The sequence below is a fragment of the Mustela putorius genome, unplaced genomic scaffold, assembly GCF_011764305.1.
Source record: "Mustela putorius furo isolate JIRA1106 unplaced genomic scaffold, ASM1176430v1.1 tig00003853_pilon_pilon_pilon, whole genome shotgun sequence".
Classification (NCBI taxonomy): domain Eukaryota; kingdom Metazoa; phylum Chordata; class Mammalia; order Carnivora; family Mustelidae; genus Mustela; species Mustela putorius.
In genome coordinates, this window is record NW_025422005.1 from 26,717,006 (window position 1) to 26,733,179 (window position 16,174).

At 35.9% G+C, this 16,174-nt stretch overlaps 1 protein-coding gene across 13 annotated transcripts in view; it reads left to right on the plus strand.

Annotated features, from left to right (window-relative positions):
* The window catches only part of ZMYM4 (zinc finger MYM-type containing 4), a 155,156-nt gene extending 138,982 nt beyond the window's left edge, over positions 1–16,174 (plus strand). For 9 of the 13 annotated variants that reach the window (XM_004740826.3, XM_004740828.3, XM_045064182.1 and 6 more), the window contains 4 exons: positions 2,381–2,492; positions 3,927–4,175; positions 6,451–6,580; positions 7,458–9,967. In XM_004740826.3, coding sequence (XP_004740883.1) covers positions 2,381–2,492; positions 3,927–4,175; positions 6,451–6,580; positions 7,458–7,665 — 699 coding nt within the window. In that variant the 3' untranslated portion in view covers positions 7,666–9,967. Of the gene's footprint in view, positions 1–2,380; positions 2,493–3,926; positions 4,176–6,450; positions 6,581–7,457; positions 9,968–12,384; positions 13,880–15,481 lie in introns of those variants that run through there. The other 4 variants (XR_006601710.1, XM_045064181.1, XM_045064180.1 and 1 more) reach the window with 4 other exon arrangements.

Below are 16,174 nucleotides of genomic sequence, written 5' to 3' on the forward strand. Positions count from 1 at the left end.
TCTCATGCAGGGTAGGGAGACGTGTGAGTTAGGGATAACTGGGTATGTAGATATCACCTTTTGTTGAAGAGACTGTTCTTTTTCCATTGAATGGTCTGTTTTAGCATCCTTGTTGAAAATCATTTGACATGTGCTCATTTTGGACTTCCAATTCTAATACATTGGTCTGCATGGTTAATCATACGGCAATATACACTTTTGATTACTGTTGCTTTGTACTAAATTTTGAAATAGAGAAGTGTGATTCTTCAAGGCTCCTTGCAATTCCATATGACTTTGAGGATTGGCTTTTCCCTTTCTACAAAAAAATAAAAAATTAAAAAATTGAGATTTTGATAGGATAGCACTGAATCTGTAGATTGCCTTTGGCAATATTGCCATTTTACTAGTATTCTCTTCAGATCCATGAATACGAGTTTTGTTTTTTTTTTTTAAAGATTCTATTTATTTATTTATTTATTTATTTGACAAACAGAGATCACAAGTAGGCAGAGAAAGAAGGGGAGAGCAGTCTCCCTGCTGAGCAGAGAGCCCGATGCGGGGCTCAGTCCCAGGAACCTGGGATCATGACCTGAGCCTAAGGCAGAGGCTTTAGCCCACTGAGCCACCCAGGCACCCCATGAGATATTTTTCTTAAGTATTCTTTAATTTCTTAACTTTTTTTTTCCTTCTGGTAGTTTTTAAGTGTGTCAGTCATGTACCTCCTTGGTTGAATTTATTCTAAAGTATTCTTTCTGATACAATTGTAAATTGAATTGTTTTCTTAATTTCCTTTTTGGATTGTTCTTTGCAAGTGATTTTTCTGTTGCTTTTCTGTTAACTGCTGAATTCATTTATTAACTCTAATAACAATTTCATGTGTTTGTATGTATGAGAATTTTCTGTATGTAGGCTTATGTCATTTATAAACAGGTAGTTTTACTCTTTAGAACCTTTCCTATTTGAATGCCTTTGTTTTTCCTGCCTGGTTACTCTGGCTAGGACTTCACGTACAATGTTAAATGGAAGTGGCAAGAACAGGCAATTTTGTCTTTTTCCTGGTCCAAGGGGGAAAGTGATTTTTAAAACTTTTATTTTATATGATTCATGCGTTTGAGTAAAGGTATAAAACTCAGCTCTGTATTTCTAATATGTAGTGAGTTGGAGTATGTCATTCTTCTACTTTCTCTGTATTTTAACTTTTTTCTGTAATGAGGATATATATTTTTAGGTTGTGAAAATTATTAAAAGAAGAAAAAGGTGACGGGACACCTGGGTGGCTCAGTTGGTTGGACGACTGCCTTCGGCTCAGGTCATGATCCTGGAGTCCCGGGATCGAGTCCCGCTTCGGGCTCCCAGCTCCATGGGGAGTCTGCTTCTCTCTCTGACCTTCTTGTTCATGTTCTCTCTCACTGTCTCTCTCTCAAGTAAATAAATAAAATCTTTAAAAAAAAAAAAAAAAGAAAAAGGTGAATACTTCTCAACAGTAAAACTGTAATCTGGCAATGTCATGAATTGCCTTTGAAGAGGCCTATTAAAAATGTATGTTGAAATGGCTTATAATTTTCACTAGCCAGAACAAATGTAACTAAAGTTTTTCTCCAGGTCACACATTGGATAGAAGAGCAGAAAACCAAAATAGCCATAGAAAAATAAGTCAAAAATACCGAATCTCAAAAACAGCAAAAGATTTTCGGCATGTAATTATACCTTGTGTTGTTCTATAAATTCTCATATTATTTCTCTGAGTGATGTCATCTACCTGACCTCTACCCTCAAGATGTTTTTTAGCAGTACTTTACCCACGTTGTTTCATGTTTCCCATTCTGTGAAATGATTCTTTGTTATAATTAGGATAGTATTATATCCCATAATTGGACTTGAACTTTTTGAAAGCTGGGTTGCAGGGCAGAGAGCTGAGAGCTGTGGTTTAAAACTTGGGTATCTTTAGGTCCCCTGACACTAGCTAACTGAATTATTTCAAGAAGTGATCTTGTAACTAGGCTATAAAACCAAAAACTTCTGAGAGTACATTTGCATTCAGATCCTGTTAGTTTGAAAAATGATTTGGAAAATACAAATTAGAACCAGTTTTTAGTATATCAGTTTCATGAACTGAGTAAAAGGTACTTGTAGTATTTATTATAATTATCCTGTATCATGCATGTTTTAAAAAGGAAATAGAAAATTTTACTTTGCAAGCTCAGTGGTTGGGATATTGATAGTTCATATGAAAAGGACCTTATAGTTTGCATCCTGGTATGTCAAGGTGTTTCCTTAAAATGGTTCACAATGTTAAGGGCAAAAATTAAGGGTAAACTTTATTCCTTCAAATAATCTTTTTAAAAAAGCTTGTGTTTTCTTTGTATCAACATATATGTTTCCATTTTTTCTCTTGTAGTACCTGTTTGAAAATGGTAGAATAGATAACATTTTTACTGAGCCCTATTCCAGATTTATGATTGAACTTACCAAACTCTTGAAAATATGGGAACCTACAATACTTCCTAATGGTAGGATGCTTATCTTTTATTTTGATTCTTTTCATGATATGCCTTCCTAAAGTGCTTAATTTTTATGATTATCTTTTTATAAATTGTTCATTTATATTTCTGTCTTGATTTATAGCATATTTGGACTTCTGAGGAGAAACTCTTTGGTTTATTATTGATTTTAGTAAAATTATAACTTCCATACAATGTAACAAAAATAAAACTGGAAGTTGTATTTACTTTTTAGAAGCCATTTTTGGTTTGGTAGTGTCAGTGAAGTTGAATACTATACCAGCAGCTAACATATACTTTACTTCTAGACTGTAGAAGTAAAGCGGTGGACCTTCCTCAGTAGTTCGTTATCAGTACCCTGTACTGGTTGTTAGAGGAGTTAAGTCTTCATTGTTGAATTATCTTTGACCATACGTTGTTGGACAACTTCCTCATTTACTCCTGGTCTTAGGCTCCTTGGCTGTGAACAGAGAGGTTGACCGTGACGTTTAGGATTTTGTGCCCTTTTTGGGCAGAGAGCACCTTTGAAGCATTCTGAGCAGGGTGGTGTCTTGATGCATTTAGCATCCAAAGAAGAGACAAGGGAGATAGAGTTGGAAGTAATAAATTCTTGCTTGTGGTTATTCTCCCAAGAATAGAATGCATAAGCAGCAACAAAGAGGATTGGTGAGAACATGAGAAAGGACCTGCGTTTAAAGGCTGTCATGAGGAGTGTGCACTTAAAGGTGTACTCATCTTAATTCTTCTGTAGGACACCTGCTTTTCAAAAAGAATCCCATATATGTCATCACAGTAATCACTCTTAATGTAATTTAAAAATAAGAGGGTGTATGAGGGAGGTAGCTGCCTTTTAATGATCTGAGTTAAAATGAAACTGAACCAGTTAATAGTAAGCATAATGATCTCAAACAGGAGTCTGCAAACTGCTTGATCTGGCATGCTTCCTGTTTCTGTATAGTTCCTTGAGTTACAAATGGTTGGAGAAAATCTAAAGAAGAGTAATATTTTGTGAGAAATGAAAATTAAAATTGTATGAAATTTAAATTTCTGTGTATAAGTAAACTTTATTGGTACACACCACACCTGTTTATTTCCATATTGTCTGCTGCTCCCCATCTTCGGTAACAACAGAGTTGTTCAGAGCCTCCGTGTCCCACAGTACTTGAAATATTTACCATCTGGCCCTTTACAAAAAAAGTTAGCCAAACCCTGGTCTAAAATAACAATGGATTAAAACTGTTTCAGAGGATTGCTCATGGCGTCTGCTTCATTGGACTCATCTGCTCGCTCTTTGGGGTGCCTTTTCTGATTTTCCATAGAAGGGAGGAGGGGAGAGGGGAACAATGGGTCGTTTCCTTTAATAGTCCTGTCTGAGAATTTATTACTTGGTCCTGTTTAGCGGGAGCTTAGTACTGTTACTGCTTTCCCCCTTCTTCGGTGCAGGTTACATGTTCTCTCGCATTGAAGAAGAGCATTTGTGGGAGTGCAAACAGCTGGGCGCCTACTCACCCATCGTCCTCTTGAACACCCTCCTTTTCTTCAATACCAAATACTTTCAACTCAAGAATGTGACTGAACACTTGAAGCTTTCCTTTGCCCATGTGATGAGACGGACTAGGACTCTGAAGTATAGCACCAAGATGACATATCTGAGGTTCTTTCCACCTTTACAAAAGCAAGAGTCAGAACCAGGTGTGTGGTGGAGTTTGTGAGATTTTTATTCGAAGTCTGGTTAGTATGTAAATAGAGACTTATCACAGAAGGATAACTAAAAATTCTAGACATGGAAGAGTGTAGCTTTAGATGTAGCTTTAGAGTATAGATGCTTTTTTATTGCCAACGCTAGGTTAAAGACTTGCCACGATCACGTGCTTCACTGTACTTTTATTGGCTTTTAAATTAGAAATTCGGATTTAATGGTCAGAAGTAGAGCCCAAATAAATCTGTATTGTAAAACTTTCCAGAGAATTTAAACACACAGCTAAGAGTCAGAATCACTGATTTAGAGTTAATAGATCACCCAATTGCTAGTTTAAAGGAACCTAATTTTTAAACCTATTATTTCTAAATCTTGATTGATTGATTTTTAGTTAAAAAAATAGCTAACTAAAACTCTTTATATTAACTGTCAATTTCTGAAGAAACTTAAAACCTGACCTAGAGTATGCAGATGGTGTTTGACTTAATTTTCCAACTTTACAGTCGTGAAAAAGCGACATGCATGCATTCAGTAGAAACTGTACTTTGAATGTGGGTTTGGTATTTTCTTGGGCTAGTGGAATGCAATATGATCCTCACTTGTGATGCTGGGCGGCAACAGTTTGCAGCTCCCAGTCAGCCCAAGGATCACAAGGGTGGACAGTATGCTTATAGCCATTCTGTACCCAGTCAGCCCTTTCACTTTCTAGTATAGTATTTAATCAATGACATGAGGTAGTCAATACTTTAATATAAAATAGCCTTTGTATTGGGGGATTTCTGCGGAGTTGTGGGCTATATAAGTGTTTCGAGCATGTTTTAGCTATGGTGTTTGAAAGGTTACATGTATTAAATGCATTTTTGGTTCGGGGTGGGTTTTTCAGGTTGTAACCCCATTGTATGTCAGGGAAGATCTGTATCAGTTTAGTACACAGTGGAGTAATGTCAGTGGTCAGAATTTTCTTAGAAGGTTTATGGTCTTACATTCCCAACACAGCCTACTCAGTAGTAGTTTGTTTTTAACATTTTAAAAAAACTAACATATTATGGAACTAGAAGTTAAACATATTAATTCTAACCAAAATTGTAAGTTCTAAAATTCCGAAAGTCAAGTTGTTACTTTCTTGGGATAAGAATGAAATATATATATGTTTTGAATGTGAGACTTTAAAAATTACTGAAACTAAAGTCTGTAAAGAATACTTGTGATGTTCATGGTTGTGTTAACTTTTCTTTCAGTTGCTCCTTTCCTTTAGAAAATGTAACACCATAGTGCTTTTTCACCCCATGACTATGTCCTGTCTCCTTTATTTTGCTCATATATAGCCCACTTTATGCTCTTATTGATATTGGGGGCAGGGAGAGGCAATCAGGTAACATTTCCCTGTTTTCTGATGAGGTGCTTTACAAGACTGGTAGTAAGTTCAGCTTCTTTTCTGAATGAATGAGCCTTTATATTTAGGTACCCTCTAAATAGAAAACTGGGGTGAATTTTAAGTAATAACTAATGCAGGAAGCTGGGGAAAGTTCTTTGCCACCTATTAAGAGCAGCTATAAGAAAAGAAGAAAACCTTTTTCTTCAGGTTTGCAGCAGATCCACCACCCACTAATATTCTCTTAAAGCCTGAATGGAGAAAGTAGGAAAGAAACAGCTCTACTTTCCATGTCTTCACCCCAGTTTCTTTTTGATAACCCTTGGTCTCTACAAAATTCTGTTGGGGAAAAGGGCTTGCCCTTTTCTTATCAAATGGTCAACTTGGAATTTCTTTTCCCAACAACGATTCCATTTTTTATAATACTATGACAGCTAGAAGAAACTTGATAATGCCCACTGGACTCTGATGCCCCACGGTAAAAATATTTTCAGGTGAAGAGGTGACAACTTCTCTCTTGATCTCTTCTTTCTAGAAGAGCACTTAGAACCCTTTTTTTCCCTTCTTTATCTTGCTGTGGCTTTAGATATACCTGATGAAATTTCATAGCAAAATCAGGTTCAGAATTAGGACCTAACTCTCTGTACCATGATTTTGCCATGCTAGACCCATTTTGATGAGCTGGAAAACATAAATTTTGCAGAATGGTGGCTTTGATTTGTTCAGTCCTTTTAAGCAGTACTTAAAACACTGTCTAGGGCCTCCGTAGGTGCTCAGTCAGTGCTCATGGGAGGAGAAGGGACTGACAGTTCTGACTGGAAACAAAGCTCAGTGCCTGTCTTGAGACTGGAAGAAAAGATTCTTCTAATATTTTGATTATTATTTCCCATCTCAAGATAAACTAACTGTTGGCAAAAGGAAACGAAATGAAGATGATGAGGTTCCAGTGGGTGTGGAGATGGCAGAGAATACTGACAACCCATTACGATGTCCAGTCCGACTTTATGAGTTTTACCTGTCAAAATGGTAAGCAGCCTTCCTCCGGACTAGGTTCAGCACAGTTCAAAAAGTAGTTAACATGTCTTGGATTTAAGATACTTGAATATCAGAAATACAACTTTAGACAAGGTATATCTTTAATCTCCTTTTTGTCCCTTTTCTCATATCTGCCTGGATTTTGGACCCCAAAACAAACTGCTTTATCTTGATAATTGTTTTTCTAAAAATCTCTTCAAAAGCAAGAATCACAGCTATTGTTTGATCTTTACAACTGTTGCTCACCCTTTATGTGGTAACTATGTTGTGATTTTGCTATTTATTTAGGAAAAATTTTAAGAGGAGACGTTGTACTCCTAAATCTGTAAATAGAAAAACAGTTTATTTTTAAGGAATTTCTATTTTTTGAATGGTCTTTCTCTTACAGAAACTTTAAGACTTTAGAGTTATAGGAGCCACACTAAAGCACTTTTTTCTCAGAGAAATGTAGTGACTGGGTTTGCCCCGTGGTAATGTGTACTGAATGCTCCTGGGGATCATTCCAGGATATTGGGTGCTGAGGATATGTGGTTCTCAGCCATAGTGTCATATGTGAGTTGAATTTTTTGTTGCTCCTAATAATGTTTTAAATACTAAAGTTCATGAACGACTTATACTTTGTCTTCTGTTAACATTATACTCACCTCCGGTGAGTATAGAAAATGTGCAGTCACAGGTTGCACCAGGGGGTGAGTGCTTGTAAACTTACTTATCTCCCTGGGTGCATCGCTTATCTATGACATTAGTCACAGTAGGGAAAAAGGCGAGAGCCACTATATTAAAGAGTAGTTACATATTTCCTACATTTTCTGATCCCCAATTTCCTTAGTTTCTTTCTTTCTTTCTTTTTTTTTTCCCCTGTGGATAGTTCTGAAAGTGTGAAGCAGAGGAATGATGTGTTTTACCTGCAACCCGAGCGCTCCTGTGTTCCGAATAGTCCCATGTGGTACTCCACATTCCCGATAGACCCTGGGACCCTGGACACCATGTTAACACGTATTCTCATGGTGAGGGAGGTACACGAAGAACTTGCCAAAGCCAAATCAGAAGACTCTGATGTTGAATTATCAGATTAAAGTGGAAGTGGGGTTCCTATTTTCATACACATGGGTATGCACCAAACTGTGAATGCATCCAGCTTTGGAAAACGATGTACAAGTCCAAGTCCTCTTGACTTGATTATAAGATAATGGAAAACAGATGACTCGTGAACCACAGTGTGGATGTACAAATGAAAACTGAAGGAAAGAATATGAACCTGAGAAATGTTGTTCTTTGGCAGTGATATAGTTCTTAGACATCTTCAGAATGACTAACCAATTTCTCTGAGTGGTGCATAATCTTATTTTGTTTGGGAATAACAAATTGTGGAATATTTTTAAGGAAAACTGTTGTATAAAACTCTACCATAGTAACCTTAGACCTTAGAGAGGTAGCTTTGGAATCAAACCTTGGCTGCAATAGGCTACTTGGGCAAGCCCTATGTGCACGTCAGGGGAGAAATCAGTGCAGAGCTAAGAGTGACATCAGATAAGGACTGTGGGACCCAGACTTGAAGACCCAATAAAAATACTCAACTTTTTTTTAAAAGGTAGAGAGTGATGTGGTCTTGATTTTGATTTTCACTGCCAAGCCAGTTCTGTGAAGGATAGAAGCCTCTGGTGCTTTTGCCATGGGCCCCTCACATCAGGGAAAAAGGCCTTCACTGCTGTTCACACAGTAATGTGTCCCTTCACTTTCTGGGTCTAGCCTTCTCAGCTGTGGGTTTAGATGTGGGTAAATTGAGGTAAAGGGGCTGAAACTCCACGAACTGATTATGCACACAGAAAATCTGTGGAGCCCATTAGACCCCAAGTGTCTTGAAATGTTTGTAGAAAACCCACTAAAATGCCCACTTCTCTGGGTGTCAGCCTTTATTGCTGCTGTCTCATAGCATGAGCTGTGGTACACAGAAATGGGGGTTGTTTTGTTTTCATTTTATCCCCAAATGGCAGCTTTTCTCTCATTGTTTTATCTTCCTGTTTCCCAGATCCTCTTATTTTATCTTTTGCACCAGTTTCTGGAGGCCCTTGTCATTTCAAAAAGAATAGTCTCTCTCCTTATTCTGGCAAACCTGTGAGTGATTCCACAAAGACACAGTATTACTTAGCTGTCAGAATTATGGTAGAAAAGGTCCTAGTACGTTCCTATAAAGCATTTGGAAGATGATCTTATTGCCCTAAGAAACTTGAAAATATGGATTCTGGGGTTAGGATACAAAGACATTGACTGTCTTGCATATCCACAGCAGGTCTTATAGCATTATTCCAGACTCTAGCTGTTGTAGTAGCTCTTTGAGGATTGCAAGTCATAGGTGTGTTTGGCATATCAATCCATCTCCCTCATCTCCATTCTCAGCTTCTACCCCAGAAAATTTTGACTCAAAGCTTTTATGTTGTTGGCCAATCACAGAACTTCTTTAGCTGAGGTGAATTTGACCCTGTAATAGAAATGCAAGAAGTCCAAAAAGCCTCTTAGAAATTTTAACCTTGAAAGACTTTTCAGTATATCCCATTTTTTAGATGGGGGTGGCAGGTGTTTTGGTTTTTTTTTTTTTTTTTAAATAAATGAAAGTCATTTAAGTACAATAAAAGTTTAAAAGTAGGCCTTTTGACGTTGTATACTGATGGTTCTGTCCCTCTGCCTGTAACGAATTTCGTTTTGGTTACCAGGAACTTTGTGAAAGAAGTAAATCTGCCCCAATTCTGTATGATTAATTCCATCTGTGTTTGTCATTTCTGACTGGAAAACTTCTTACATCCAGATCTTGTTTGATATGGAGGAAAAGCAACTGGATTGTCTGATAAGTCTGCCAATAAACTATCCAGAAACATCAGTTGTAATAGCCCCCATTATACAAATTTTATGGTTTGTATAAACACTAACATTTCCCCTTCTGTAGTTGTATCAAGAACAAATATTGTTGGCATAGTAGATACATTTGTTAGAAAACACCAGAGAGAAAAAAAGAAGTCTGTATTTTAACTGAGAACAGCTAATACCCAGGTCAATGACTGTATCAGGACTTCAATTGCATGTTAGTCCACAGAGTTGTCCAGACCCTAAATTAATACGTAAAAGAAAATCTTGATTAATTATTGGTCATTCTTCATAAGCATAGCTGTTGATATGTGTGTCAGACTATTTGCTTTTTAAAATTTTATTAAAATTATGTAAAATTGCATTTTTATTTCCAGGGGAGGGAAAAAAAACATCAAACAAGCAAAACATCTAAATTATCCTTTCTGTTCTTTTTTGTTTTTTAACCACTTTTGGGTTTTCCCCTTGCAGAAACTACAGAAATATTCCCTTAGAATAAAATAGTATATTTGTATTTGATGGGTGAGTTATTCCTTTTCTTTGTCTTGAACAAATTTTAAATATTTTTTTTCTGTTTAACCTTATGTGTATGAGCCAACAGATGGTATATTACTAAGAGAGAGCAGTTTTCAGGAAATAAATTATTTGGTTTTTACTTAGTGCAGTAAGCATATTGTTTCATTGTGAAGTTTTTTCACTTGTTTTCTTTTTCCATCAAAAGACTCGTTCCCATTTTTAGTTAATTAACTATAGGGAGAGCACTGAAAGCTTAGAAATACCAGGTAGTCTATAGGTATATGTTTCATTTCAAGCAAAGTTTTTTGAGATTTACAAAGCTTGCATCAGTTCACCTTGAATGATTCTGAAATTGTGAGACTGGGATAAAGAATATATATCTATTTCTTAAGGATAAATATGTAATTGTGAGACTAAATGGCATTTTCTATCAACTCTCACTCTATCTGGGTATTGTGCAGACCCACTATCAATTCCACATGGACTATTTCTGTCTACTGCCTTTTGGCATTCCTAATTTTGTAGAACAGGACTTTTCCAAGAAGTCTAAAGTAAAATGAGTTTCTACGTATGAATCCCAGTTTTCTATTAAATTCAGAATTTAATTTTCCATGCAAATTAAAAAGTTCACTGTCGTAGTGAGTTGAAATTTGAGGAAAGAATTAGGCACTAATTCCCCTAGTTCCTCCTGTGTATTATCATTGTTGAAAGAATAATCATTGAGAGGCATTGTTACAGAGTGGCAAGATCTGAGGCTTTGGAGCCTAGTCTTTCTACTTATTGGTTGTATAGCTTTAGGTAAATCACTTAACTACTGTGTGCCTCAGTTTTCTTACAAAGTGGGAATAAGAATAACTTTCATGAATTTGGCACATGTTAGGCTTTTGGATGTGATAGATTTTTTTATCATAACATTGCTAGGCATATAGCAAGATTTTAAATAAAGGTTAATCCCCTTCCTGCAGCCTGTATTTTCACTAAGTTCAGTGCTTCTGATTCTTTTTTTTTTCCCCCAAGATTTTATTGATTTATCTGACACACAGAGAAAGCACAAGTAGGGGGAGCAGCAGGTAGAGGGGGGAGAAGCAGACTCTCCACTGAGCAGGGAGCCCAGTTTGGTACTCGATCCCAGGACCCTGGGTTCATGACCTGAGCCAACAGCAGCTGCTTGTTTAACCTACTGGGCCACCCAGGCACCTCAGTGCTTCCAATTCTGCAAAACATAATATCCTATATGATTTGAATCAAATATTTAGAATAAGTACCTTATGTAATCCTAAGTTCTTTACTCTTGCTTATATACATATGAAGAGTAATTGACATCACAGAAATCCACTGATAACTTACTACAGTTAGTTAGAAGAAGGAGGAAATACATGATAGACCTTTTTTTTTTTTCAATTACAGAAATTTCCGCAGTTGAATGAAACGAAATTTCATTTACTTAGTAATGGTTATATCCCATGATTTGGGAGCAAGACAACTATACAGCAATATACATCTCCCCACTTCTTCTTTCATTAACAGAACCGCGTACTCCTCTGCCTTGTTTTAGTTAGGCATTAGTTTCTTTGGTAAGCGCTTATATTTTCCAGGCTACTTTGCAACTGTGAACATGGGACTGACTTTTGACCAAGGGGATGGAAACCGTTTATAACTAGCAGGCCACATCCTTAAATGGAAAGAAAGAGCTTGCCTTCGTCTTGTAATTTCCCCTTTTCAATGGGCCAGAATGTCACTACGCTCATGGCAGCCCACTTTTGTCTGCGTGGGAAAGGGCAGCATATCAAAAGCACATTAACCTTGTAAGGCAGGGGCACTTCTCTACTGAACTGCCTGCTAGCGCAGACCTTCACATGAGAAAGACAGAAACTTTCTGTCTTACTTCAGCCATTGTTATTTGGTCTCTGCTAAAGTAAACAAATGAATTTCCTAACAGATTTACTACACCCAGGGTCATGCTACTGCTTAACATAGAACTAGAAATTCTAATCCTGACCATAAGGAAGAAAAAGAAAGAGACTGTCAGTATTGGAAAGAGAAAACTCATTATTTTTATTTTATTTATTTATTTTTTAAGTAATTACACCCAGTGTGAGGCTCCAACTCATGACCCTGAGACAAGAGTTGGATGCTCCACCAGCCGAGCCAGCCAGGGTTCTTATGAAACTCATTATTTTTAAGTCATATTTTCAGATGTGCAATGACACCTGTATTTAAGAAAACAGCAAACTCTGAAAAATAAGTTTAAGAATGATAGCATGAACAAAATAGTTCATGAAATTTCAAGCACTTTTCTACTAGAGCAGCAGCTAATTAGACAATGTGATTAAAAGGAAAAGATACTATTCACAGTAGCACTGAAAGCTATAAAGTATTTAGTAATTAAGTAATGTGCAAAAATCCTGTGTTTGTTTTAGTAGGTGGTGTTGGAAAACTGGCTTTTTACATGGAGAAAACAGGATACCTAACTAGCATCATGTCCAAAGGTGGGCTCTCAATGGATTTAAAGGTCTTAAATGTGAAAGGTAAAATTATAAAATTAATAGAAATACGGCAAATATTGTTGTGATCTGGGGGAGAGTAGGAGTTTCTTAAATGAAATTCCCAAAGCACAAACCATATGGAGAAAATTTATATATTAACTTTGTATCAGAATTAAAGGTAATTGTCAGTAAGAGATAGCAAACGGATGATAGACTCAGAGAAGACTCTCTGAAAGTACAGCATTCCTATGAAAACTTAAGTAAGCCAAAACAGTGTAGAATGGAAATCTCTATGGAAAATTTTAGCGTTCCCAGACCCAACCCCTCTTAGTTTTTCTGATTCTTGGCACATCTTTCTAACAGATGCAGAAAATAAACCAAGATAAAGGACAGATGCTCCCAGACACCTTGCAGAGAGAGTTACGGAGACGGAGGTGGTTGATGCTGAGACGCTGAGGGTAGTTCCCAGGAAAGGCGCTTAGTGGTGTTGCTTTTGCTCTTTGGGGTGTGCACTGCCTCTGTAAGGACTAGCTGCAAAATTCAGAATGCTATTTTGGCATTGTGCCTTTTTTGTGAAAGTGAAAATCGTCTTCTGTTATCTTTCGGTTAGCAGAAATGGGTACTAATGTAAGTTTTTGTAAAAGTGAAGTGGCTTAATACCAACTTTCAGAGAGTGGGAATACCTGCACTTGCAAAACTACCAAATGATATATATCTCGAATATACCCACAACTGCTGAATTGTAAAGAAAAGTGAACAAAGAATAATGAATACTTCATAGAAGGGAAACCCAAAGAGGGAATATGTATGTGAAGAGATGTTCAGATTCCTTTAGTAATCATGGAATTTCTCTTCAGATCTATCAGTTCATGTCCTTAAGATTGGCCAAATAAGAAAAGTGAATAATGCCAAGTGTATTCGTATTAGGATATAAAAACCCTTACATATTGCAGGAATAACTGATCTGTATAGTTGACCCTTGAACAACACAGGAGTTGGGCAGTAATCACACAGTTGAAAATCAGAGTATTAGTTTTGACTCCCCAGAAACGTAACTACTGATAGTTGTTGACTGGAAGCCTTACTGATTTAACAAATAGTCAATTAACACATATTTTGTGTATTATATGTATTATATGCTGTATTACAATAATGTGAAGAAGAAAAAAGAAAATGTTATTAAGAAAATCATGAGGAAGAGAAAATATTTATGGTACTGTGCTATGAAGTAATTCAAGTGTATGTGGACCTTACAGTTCAAACTCATGTTTTTTGAGGGTCAACTGTATATCCAGTCTGGAAGGCAATCGTAAGCATCAAGATAGGAAAGTTTTGATAGCTTTTACTAAACAAAACAAAACAAAACAAAAAACCTCCCCTCCCCCCACTAAATAAAAGATTATTACCAAATGCATTTTATGTATCTATATAATTTGTATTATTATTCATTTAGTGAAATACATTGATCGAGTTTTCTGATCTCAAACCATCCTTGCATTCCTTGATGAAACCCTGGTTTTACATGTATTTTTAATATATACTTTTGGATTAGATATATAACCTTTACCAAGGACATTCCCTTCTATTTCTAGTTTGCCATGAGTTTTTCTTTGTTATAAAAAAGTATTGAACTTGCAGATGTCCTTTTTTAATAGTCCTTATTTTTTGCCTTTATTAATGTTATGAAGCACATTAATTTTCTTATGTTGGACAGTTTCTGCATTTATTTACAAACCCTTATTAATTTAAAAATATGTATATACTGTTAGGTTTGGCTAGCTAGTATTTTGTTTTGCTTTTGTGTCTGTAATCACAAGTGAAATATTTCTTAATTTTTTTTCTTGAATTCTCATCTGAATGAGATGAATTAATTTGGAATCACTAGATTCTAGAATCATTAGTTCTAGAGTCTAGAATTACTAGACTCAAAAAGAATTGGGCAAGTTTTATTCCTTTTCCATTTTGTGGAACTTACAGAAAACTTGTTTTTGAATGTATAGTCAAACTATAAAATTTATAATTTGTTAATTGTTTTTATCCCTCTAAAGGGGAGGTCTTTGCCATTTTAATTCACTGAATGTTCACTGGCCTATTCAAATTTTTTATGTCAATTTGGATTTTTATATTTCTCTATAATTTTATATTTTCTCTGTAATTATATATTTATAAGTTTTTCATAGTTTCATTTATGTTCAGCTTTATTAACATATCGTTCATAAATTTTTTTTCCTTCTTTCATTCTGTATTTGCTATTCTTTGCCTTTTCTCTTTTTTCTCATCCATCTTATCCAAGAATCTTTTCAAAAAACCATCATTTGGTTTTGTCAGTCTTACTTTTCTCCTTATTTCTAATTTTGTTACTATGTTTCTTGTTTTGTTTTTTTGATTCATTTTTTAAATTGAATTATTGCTTTATTCATTCTTAATCATTCTTACTGCTGAAAATGATTTCATGAAAATGAAAAATGACTTCAGATCTATTTTTCCCTTCAGCTCTTTAATGGTGTCCCTAGATTCAGACATGATTTTATTATCATCAGTCTGTTTGGAGGTGTTTTCTCATTTCCTTTTTTAACCCAAGTGTTATCCACCCTCCCTTTCCTTGCCTAAAATTTTGTCAGTTTTCAGGCTATCTTTGAGGTATACTAATATCCATTTTCTTGATTAATTGCTCTAATCAGTATGCAGTCTCTCAGTCTTTTTTTTTTTTTTTTTTGGTATTGAATTCTGTCTTCTCAGATACTATAAATATTGATCCCTTACCTTTCCCATAATTAACATTTGCCTGATAATGTTTTCCCATCATTTTTGCTATTGTTAGATGTTTTATATAGAATTCATAGAATCTTTTAATTTTTTACTCTTTTGTTTTATATCAGTATAGACTCATGGATTCCTATTTTACTCATTGGGTTATAATCTGATACTCTCATTATTTGTTTTAATACTCAGATTGTCCTAGATTTAACCAATGGAAGCCTGTTCTGGTCGCCTCCTATGTCCTTCTGATATCTCCCCATCATTTTTTCAGCATTTACTTACTCAAAACAAGATGTTCCAAGATTATTCTGTACTTTCCCTGCCCTAATCTTGGAATCCGTCGTGGAATCCTAATGCCTTAGCACTTGGTGCTCATCTTACTGAGGTAAAATTATTTCTTATGTCCTATTGGTGTATAGAATCAGTCAATCCATAAACAAATTACACACATATCACATAACTGTATACAACTATATCTTTCTATCCACCCATTTATTTTAGCTTGTGAGTTCTTAACATTTCTTGAAATTTCAATCCAACCCCTTGGTTGGGGTTCTTTCTAGCCTTCTCCCTTTACACATTCATAAATCATTTTATAAAACATTGAGAAATCTGGCTCCCATTATTCTCAATGTATGCACTTACTTTCTGAATTACTTACTTGCACAATGTTTTCTGTCTCCTTACCGTTCTGGCCACCCACCACCTCATTTGCTCTGCTGCTAGGCTGCTTCACTGTGGTATCCCTCACCAGCAGACTGCCTGGGCTCTGGGCACACCCAGTTACTCCACACCCTTTGCATCCTCAAATGCTAATGTCTCTGTGCAAAAGTTGCTGGTGAAGATGGAAAAGAAGGAGTGGGAGTCTTTCTTCAGTTAAGTCTAAAATGTTTATATTCATTTTAACTACTATTAGAACTTAGGTCTACCATTATTTTTCTTCTCATTGTGATAAGTGTATTCT